The sequence below is a fragment of the Chelmon rostratus genome, chromosome 19, assembly GCF_017976325.1.
Source record: "Chelmon rostratus isolate fCheRos1 chromosome 19, fCheRos1.pri, whole genome shotgun sequence".
In the NCBI taxonomy this organism is placed as follows: Eukaryota; Metazoa; Chordata; class Actinopteri; order Chaetodontiformes; family Chaetodontidae; genus Chelmon; species Chelmon rostratus.
The window spans coordinates 10,423,597-10,433,479 of record NC_055676.1 but is presented as its reverse complement, the minus strand read 5'-3'; the positions used below and the strand labels follow the sequence as shown (position 1 = coordinate 10,433,479).

The 9,883-nt window shown below is 42.5% G+C and overlaps 1 protein-coding gene across 1 annotated transcript in view; it reads left to right on the top strand.

The window, feature by feature from the left end:
- The first annotated feature begins 299 nt into the window (after positions 1 to 299).
- LOC121623406 (RIMS-binding protein 2-like) overlaps positions 300 to 9,883 on the top strand; it is a 54,545-nt gene continuing 44,961 nt past the window's right edge. The window contains 4 exon segments of the mRNA XM_041960679.1: positions 300 to 410; positions 502 to 520; positions 523 to 695; positions 6,371 to 6,514. Of these exon segments, the coding sequence (XP_041816613.1) occupies positions 300 to 410; positions 502 to 520; positions 523 to 695; positions 6,371 to 6,514 (447 nt within the window).

The window sequence follows — 9,883 nt, the reverse complement described above, 5'->3', positions numbered from 1 at the left end:
GATAGCGAGAGATTTCTGAGATATACATATCAGTGTGGGATGGAGTGATGTTTGGATCATTGCTGCTGTCAGAAAAACATATGATTGTTATCCTCTGTCTGTTAGAAAGTAAGATACAGAGGAGACAGGGATGCTGGACCATGTTCTGCACTGCTTGAGGAATGAATTCAGAGGAAAGAAATGCTCATCTATGTGTAATTATTTACACACCACTGCTCAACAGATTTATCTAAATGAAAGCTGTTACGCATGTCTGGGTTTTTTTGCATGCGTGACGTTTTTGGTCAGTTGAACAGGGCATGCACGTGCCTGCGTACGAGCGAGACAGTGAAAAAGAAGGGAGGGGGATTTTAAAGCGCAACTGGAGGAAGGAGCAGAGAGCGCGAGAGGATGCGTTAACAGATTCAGGGGTGGGACTGAGTGTGTGTGTGTGTGTGTCTGTGTGTGACTGCCAGGACACTGTAGCTGTTTTTGCCTTCACTGATAGGGTGAGACATCCAGCCTGTTACAGCGGCGCACAGACGAGGCAAGCTATTATAGCTGCAGATTGGAAAACGCTCATCGCAACCACACACGCAGGCACTCATACACGTGCACACAGACACGGACGTGTCACCTCCGCCTTAACTGCCAGCTTGTGATGTGACAGGAACTGAGGAGAGTGAATTTGGGACAAAGGGGGTACTGCCTTTAAGGTAGGGACATTATCTACATCAGCAAAAACATACATGTCTGCACAGTCCCAGCCCCCCTTTTTTTCTCGATTCTTTGATACTGTTGATTTCTTAATCTCAAAACAAACAAATGACACACTGGATGCTGCTGTAGCTGCTGTGATTCTCAGATTTACTGATTCTGGGAAACATAAGAGAACACGTATTCGCTTTAGGAGGAGCAGCGACTAAGTGTTCGTGAATGATAGTAAAATATTCTTCTCCTGAGTAGTTGACTCTAGATTTATAGCAGTCTGTGTAAATCCCACTCCAAGTGAAACACAGCCACTTGTCCCACACTTACGCTGGACAGGAGTAGCTTGATAGGCTTGAAAAGGTTTTTATTCATTTTTTTTTTTTTTTTGAAAATCTATTAAACGGTAGGTTTATAGTTGTACATCCACGGCTGGCTGCATCAGGCAGCACCGATGCAACTATTTCACTCACACACCAGATGGCGATATGACAATCTATTTAAATCACCCCAGTCAAAATAAGATTACCTTGGGGTATCCTGGTGGCTCGGTTGGCTGAGCACACACCACTTAACCACAATGCCCTTGGTTCAAGTCCAGCCACTACATGCTGCTACCTTAATCCATTCTCCTGTGTCCCTCCACCCATAAGTCATCCAACAAAGCAGAACTTCCATAAACCCCCCAGAAAATGATGGTTTAATTAAGTGAACCATTTAAAGAATACACATATAGTATTTCTTGGTGTCATGATGAATTAAAAGCTATCTGTAGCTATTAATTACTGCAAAAGTGGAGCAAAGCCTAACTGTGCATGGCATAAAGTAGCAAAAAGCCCCTATTACATAATTATATGCTGTAACATCTTAATAGCTACCCACATTATCTGCTTCTCTTAGCAAACAGTTACCCCAGCCTGCAGTTGTTCATCAGTTTTAAATGGATAATCCACTCACATGTACCCATGGTGTTGTCAACAGTGTTGTGCAGGTCAGACAATTCAGAGAAATGACGTTCCCTGTGTTTTAGTTAGTGGGATTTTATTTTTGTTTCCGCTGCTGATGTTACTTTGATGGGAAAACATAATCTGGTGTTGAAAACTGTCTCTGTGTTTTTTTTTTCCAGGAATCTGTCCATGATCTTGTCATTGAATCCCGGCTTGTGCAGCATGCTGCACCTGTGCTCTTTTCTTTCTTTTTTCACATAAATGCATGTGAGTCCCAAAAAGCTCTTTGAAATATATCGTAGCAATTAAGGACTCCAACCTGTTGACCCAGGTTAAAGCCCTCTGACCTCAGGGTTCTGCTCTGCTCACATGCATTTGAGCTACACACTGGCTACCTTTTGGTTCTGCTCATAACTTTGACCTTTGTTTTGTTGTTGGTAAATTTGGTATTAATTGGTAATTTTTCTTTTAGGTTAAAACATCTTATGTTGTGTGTCGCTGAACTAAGCAATGACACACAGTCAAAATATCAAATCAGGAAGCTGAACCAAAATCTACTTAGTTGTAAATTTCTGTTCGGAGAACAGACATCACCTTCAGTAGTAGTTACCCAGCTATTCCGGTCAATAGCTTTATTGAGCAGCATGTGGTTAGAATTCCATTATCGTAGACTTCCTCTGAGTGCTGTATGCCTGAATTGCTCAGTAGGACTGAGGAGGAATACGCTGTTGAGTAGAGATTACCTCAGACATTTTTCACATGGTGTCTGAAAAGGCCCAGGGGCTCGAAGGAGTCAGGACTCAGGAGACCAAACACAGTTCCAACAAAAGGCAAAAAACAAAAAGGCAATACAAGCAAACTCAGGGCTCAGAGGTAGTGTCAGAGGCAGGAACAAAAAACGCTAAGGATTTCAAAAAGGAGAACTAAGGATGCTAATTAAAAGAGCAATAAAGAACTATGGTACTTTTAGCAGGACTGATAGCGAGACGAGATACAGGGATCACGAGACGTACAAGACAATCTGGCACAAGACAAAGGGAGACACAGACTATATATACATGAGGTAACAATGAACAGGTGGAGACAATCAGGGCGGGGCAGACAATCAGACAGGCGGGCAGCACATCAGGAAGTCAGGGTCTGAAAGGAGAGTTACGGTTTCACAATAAAACAGAAAGTGCCTGACAAGACTAGACACTGTGAACAGACACATCAGACACGGCGGGACATGACAGTGTCATTTATAAGCACTAGTAGGGCTTCGGAGTCAGTTTCCAGAGGAGACAGGCTTTGATATTTCCTAAATGTTTTCTCAGCTCTGTCTCCCCTCCAGCCTAAACTTCATTCATTGCTCATGCAATCATTTACCTGTGACCGACCCCTTAGGACGGACTCTTTCTAACTGACGCTAGTTTTATTCGCTAAGACTTACAGAAGTAAAAGAGGAAACAAGCCATTTTTTGTGCTTGGCCACGCTGTGTAAGAGCAGCTTATGAGACATTGCAACAGATGGACAAGCACTTGGAAACGATTGTCCTCTTTTGCTTGTGTGTGCTTGTCCTGCTGTGATGAATATGAAAAGGAAGAGAACAATATTAAACGCGTACGCAAAGGAAAGTCTTTCGTTTGATGTTCAGAGTCTCAAGGTGACTGCTGCGGGGTCTTCTTGCTCTCATTCTCTCTGAGACTGCCGAATGTGCAATTTTTCCAAACTAATGAATGCTTTATTTTCCTATCTCACCCATCCACACATTCTTTATCTGCTCGTTGATACAGTATTTATGTTTTCTGGGACCTTATCCTGCGGTCATCCACGGTCATGTATTGTTGTGGACCTTCACACCAAACATCCTATTGAAAACAAACAGAAAATATATATAACCAGTGTTCCATAAGTCCATGGATGAGTAAATGCCATATTTTAGAAATGACAAGTACCTGTGGTGCAGTGTTTTGCTCATCCACACTGAACTAAAAGGTTGGCCCCCTGAAAGTCTGTGAGACACACCTTTGGCAGTGAACAAATGGCCCAGGAAGTTTCTCCGTACCTTTCACTGTGTCCCTTTTTAATTCCTCCCCTCCTGGCACGCATTACGCAGGAGATGTTGTCAGTAGATCCTGTGGCCTCAGAGTGAACGAGTGCGTCATGATTCCTGACTCTGACGCAGCTCCTGTCACAGCAGCTCTGGCAGCTCCCCTGGTATAAGGATGATGTCTCCCAAGTGGACGGCACAATCGGGCCCTGGCTGACCCGGGACTAGTTGCTGTCACAGCCTCTGTTGTCTGCATGATTGACCGATTTTAGGGACTGAACTTATTATGTCACAATTAGCTGTCTGAATCTGGCATTGATAAGAGTTATTGTCTACCACGAATTTGCTCTGTTTGTCAGCCAGATGCAGTAATTCCTTTTATAATTTCGTTTTGGAGGGAACAAAAATGGAAACGTGTGAAATGTTCAGAACCAGTATCAGAAGCAGTGATCTGATCACGTGTCAGGTTTTCAAAGTGATTAGCTTTTTGATTTTTTGAGCACACATTCCATTTTACTGGTCTAAATGACTCATAAATCAGTTCTCGCATGGATGTCCATATGGCTGAATATCTCACTCTAAATCGGCTGACTGAATGTGTTCGTCTGTCTGTCTGTTAGGAAAACTCACAGTACTGGTTGGCAGGTTTGTCTCTGTCTGTTCTTGGAAAGTCCACCATATTACACTGGTGGGTCTATCTGTAGGCTTGTCTGCTTGGCAGGTCTGCTGTATTAGCAGGTGGATCTGGCTGTCTTTCTGTCTGCTTGGCAGGTCCATCACACTGGCTTTGGTAGCTTTGGCTGTCCGTGTAAACTGACATATTGCCTGCAACTTTGTTTTTAGTGTTTGTTTTGTGGGGGATGATAGTCTGGCGTGCAGTCAGGGGATCTGCTTGTTGTGTATGTGTGTGTGAGTTCTTTTGTGTGCCTGACAAGATACCAAATGCTCTGGTAACATGCTAATTGATATATCAGAATTATATAAACTGATTTTAGAACCATCTGCTGGTTGGTCTGTCAGCAGTTACTACAAGGAAAGAGTGCTGGAAGAGAGCAGTCGGCTGACATCTTCACCTTTTCCTTAATTTTCCTCCAAATGGAAAAATGGGATTTCAGTTTTGGAGAACAAGCAGAGGTAGAAGGGGTGAAAAGAGAAAAGCAAACAGGCTTCAGATTAATGAGTGTGCTTTTTCAGGAGGCAAATGGGAAGACTACACCCCATTTGGGATTTCAGATTGTAGCTCTCCAAAATGTTCCTATTTCATACATTTAAATATCACTTAAAAGTAGATAGACTGGAGCAGAGCATCAAATCCATTTTTTAGAATTAACTTATCAGGGAAGAGTTATTTCCTGTGACACAAAACAGAGTAAAGGGCATGCCTACATCCTCGGAGGGTGTTTAATTTCATGAGGCACAGGCAGAGTGTACATCCGGCCTTGCCCTTACCTCAGCCAAACAGCTCTATCACCTGCAGCCCGTCTGGTGGCCTCAGACTGATTGGAGATTTTGAAAAGTGCAAGATTGACAGCCGAGCAGTTCTGCTCCGAAACAAGACAACTGTGAACTTCAAAAAGTGCCATCAAATTGTACAAATTAATGTCTGGTATGAAGGAAAACTCACTGAGAAATACAGGAAACTATTCACAGACCTTAAGAGAAGCTTCCAGTCTGCCTATTACAGATATGCCGCGTTATTTCCATGGTGGGTACAATCCCATCAAGAAAATTTCTAAGGAGGAAAACACCGACTGGCAAATCCTGCTGAGGCTCAAAACCTGTTGCAGTAGCAGCTTCATTTTCAGGCCTGGTAATCCTTTTCCTGTGACTGACCCCATGGGATGGAACTAAAGCCTGAGTACATCACTGTAAGCAAGATTGACAGTAGCCCTATGTTCTTTTTTCACAACTTATATTAATCGTGTAATTTGTTTCCTCCAGATGCATAATTTTTATTTTCTGTCTGTTGGCTGGTCCACCACTTTGGTCCAGACTGAATTAACTACAATTGGATGGATTGGCTTGTAATATGGTACTGATATCCATGGTCCCAGATGATGAATCCCGATGCTTTTTGTAATCCTCTGACGTTTTCGCTAGTGCCACCAGCAGGTCAAAGTTTTCATTTATCCAGTGAAATATCACTACTTATACTTGACCGACTGCCCCCAATTTTTTGTCCCCAGATGATGCATCCCAATGACTTTTCATTTTAGATGAAATGGACTGGCATTATATTTGGTGCACACGTGTCCCCCTGTCCCTCTCTAGTGTCACTGTCAGCGCAAATTCTGAATTTGTCGGGTATTTTGGTTTATGACCAAATACTTGCATAACTAATGATATTCAGCTACACTTTGTGTTTAATACTAGTTAGCAAATAGCATACTAATGCGCTAAACTATGATGGAGATCATGGTAAAACTTTATACTTGGTTTGCTTCAGCATGCTAGCATTGCCATTATGATCATGTTCATATGCTGGTGTTGTCATTCAGCTCAAAGCACAGCTTCACAGAACTGCCAGCGTGGCTGTAGACTCTTGGTCTTGTTACTGTTTATTTAGCCTCGTTAGATTTTTACGTGGTATAATGTGAGAGCTACTACTATTAATAATGATATTATATCAGAAATGCCTGATGGTGGGCATTTTTCCTCAGCTTTAATTTTCCTAATTTTTCCGCTTTGTTTATTTTTTTGCAGTTAAGATATGAGGTATCTTCCCAGCCAGCTACGGGACACTCAGTCTGCAATGTGCACCGCTTTCGACTGCTGGAGGAGAGGAACCGAGCTCTGAAGCTTGAGGTGGCCACGCTACGCCAAGAGAAGCAGCAGTATCGGAAACTGGTAAACTTCCCACTTCCACCACAACAGTTTTTTCTCACACAGACATGAACATAATATCTGTCTTCCTCAGCCACTCAGTACTGTTCACACACTCATTATTTGTGATGAATTCTTCTCTGGAAGCAATGAAGATGTTATTGTTGTACTTACTCTGTGTATGTACATAATGTGTGTACACAGCGTTCTAGTCCGTGTTATAGCTTTTGTTCTTCAAGGACGCAGCTGTGTATAGTGGGGTGACTCGCATGGCCCTGTGCACGTATACTCCTTCTGTTTGGTCTTTTGTTATGCATGTGACATGTTGGCGTGTGCAATGCGGTGTAAAATAGATAAGGAGGGTCATGTGGTTTGGTGTGTATGGTGCATTGGTGTGCGTGCAGGGTCATGTATATGTTCGTTTGAGCTGTATGTTTACGCATGCATTTGTGTATTTAGTGAATTTGTCCTTCGGAGGCCTCCCCCAGGTGGTCTCAGATGGTAAGGTGTGTGAGCCGTTGTCTTGGCAACACGCCCATTTGCAGGAGCATGGACAGACTGTCACAGGGGATCTGACAGAGCATAATGGCTGCTTCTGTTACAAGCCTCAATGACTTGGAATTAGATCAGTAAAATACAGCGAAGCCCGCATGCAACAGTCTGCACTTACAAACGTTTTATTGACGGAGTTTTAGCTGGATGTAGCTTTCAGCCTAAAATAGTTTGACACGCCACTCATTTCTTCTCTCTGAAAAGTGAAATCTATGGCAGCTTGCCCGATGGGAGATTTTGTCCATCTTCACAGCCAAAACCTTGGCCTGTCTGTCATCATAGCTAACATGCAGTTGTAAGCAACTCAATAATGTTATGTAATCATGTATATATGTGTGAGTGTGTGAGTGTTTTTTTCATGTACGGGTAGAAACTATTGGAGGTAGTCCAGCTGGGTGCCTTGCAGTCTTTTTGCTGTCACTGCTGAAGGCTACACTATCACAGACTGCATCATGGTCATTCATGCAAAGGCAGACTCAGCCATGGATCAGTCAGACTAAGAGGAGCTCAGTCATGAGAACGCCTTTGCTCTCACGCATTTGCTCTTGCAGATATACTATGGGCTTACTGGGAGTATTGAAAGAAGAGAAAAGATGGTTGGGCATCACAACCCTGAATTCTAAGTTTAATGCTAAATTACTTTTCTTTCTTTTATTAGGTGAAGGAAAATGTGGCAAAAAAATAATCTATGTTTTCTAAACAGCTCTTGATTGTTATCACATATCACAATCGGGCTAAATGTAGAGGGTGATGGTCAGAAGATGCCTTGTAGTAGAGTCGGTATATATGATTAACATGCTGGTACAAAAGACACACACTTGCACACACCAGATGTTAGTTAATTATGGTTTAAAGTAAAGTGCCCTTTCCTGGCTTTCAAGGCTCTTTAATATCAACTCTATTCTGTGCTGTTTGATGTATCAGTTGTCGTATTAGCAGCATTACATAGCAGCCTTCTTTCTCTGCTGCATGGGGCGATAATAGGTGCATGAAATTGAATTGTTTCTAAATGCATCTAAATGTACTCACAGCCACAGCTGTCCTCAAAGTTACCATGATAACATCAGTGACGTGCTTGTTTCCACTGGCTGCAATTGCTGGAAAAATAAGATATTGCCTTTTGCAACAGGCACATGGTTATCATCCTGGTAGAGACAGTGTAGTAGAGTATTTGATTCAAATCCAGTGTGGTATCAGCAGCTTTGGTATCTGATGCTGGCTGCCTCCCAAGAATCGCCACCTTTAGCATGGTGAAACAGTTTGCATGCCCATTTCATCACAAAGCAGCAGCGTGAAGTCGAGGGGCTAGTTGAGGGCTGGACTAAGGGCGACTCTATTGATCTGCATCTTTGAGAGTGACCACACCCAGATCAGGGAAACTATTACTGTAGTGTGTAGTTAGATAATGCTGCGAGATCAGGCAGTCATCTTAAACGCCTGAAATTCACCACCTTGCACTGTTGTATGTAATCCCTGTTGTGTCAGTGGGGATGAATTTTGTGATAGATTCTCATGTCTCTGTCTTTTCATCCAATCCATTTGTTATTTTGTAATCTAAATGGCAAGAAAAAATACTGAGAAGGCGGACTGCCTCCTAGGAAAAAAAATACAAAGAGCTTTAGACCGGTTGCCTGGAAACAATCTGTGATGGACAGTCGGAGAAAGGTACCTTAGGTGAGGAATGACCTTCTGTATGCTGTGTGTCTGCTGCTAAAAGGCCACAGCTGTCTCCCTGCTGGACACCGTCCCTATGGCAACGATTGTGTACTGCTAGCAGCTGGCCCACTCTGGTGATAGTCATCGTGATGATATGGGCTGTCCCAGTGTAAAGAGGGACAACGTCTAATCAATAATCCTTAATAGCCATGTTATCTCGGCTGACCCAGTAATCTCCATTTTAACTCCCTCTAATCAAAGATGCACAGACAAACCAGAGTTAATAGCAGTCCAGTGTAAAGTAACACAAATCAGATGGAATAATACCACCACCACCCACAGGATATTCAGAAAATTCACATTGTTTTGACCCACAAGGCTGTTTACAACTGATATTAGACAGGGTGTGTTTAGGCTGAAGTTTCTATTCTTTTCCTAATCGAGTTTGTCCCAGACAGTGTGCTTTCAGATGGCTCAAGTTGTCCCTGTATAACTACATTACCCTCTTTTTGCAGGCCCATTTCCCTCTCCATTCCATGTCTTGTTGCTTAAGTAAAACAACTGAGAGCTAAAGCAGAGCACAATAAGCTTTACCTTTTAGGGGAGATGGTCAGAAAAGAGGAAAACATATTCAGGTTTTTTTTCCTTCTGTGCCACTTATTGTACATAACCTGAACAAAGCCATGAAACAAATGGGTCATGCTTTGTAGGTTTTGCTTGCTTTCCAAGCATTGTCCAAGCTGTATCTTACTCTATTCCCATGAGGGAAGACTTGAAGGACCGCTAGAACCTGCAGGGCAGGGGTCAGCAACGGAGAGCTCCAAATATGTCAGTAAGTTAGTTTTTGGTAGCCTAGTTAGCTTGTCTGCTTGATCTTTGGGTAACACAGTGAAGAGGCTCATAAGACAACTGTTCCTGAAAAATGAGTAAAACACTCAGTAAACCTTGCTAATCAACCAAAACATTTATTTCTTTCAACTGTATTTAGGTAAACTGTGATTTGAACAATGCAACAATTTTAAAATGTTTACTTAAACATGTAGCAAGGTAGTCTTCCTCGAAAATATTTTATCAAGACTCTCAAGATTCTTCAATGTGTGGGTTTCTGTGTTTCTGCACAGCTGCAGAAAAAGATTAGCCTACATTAATATCAGTGAGAAAGCTGAGCTAAACTCATTTAATACG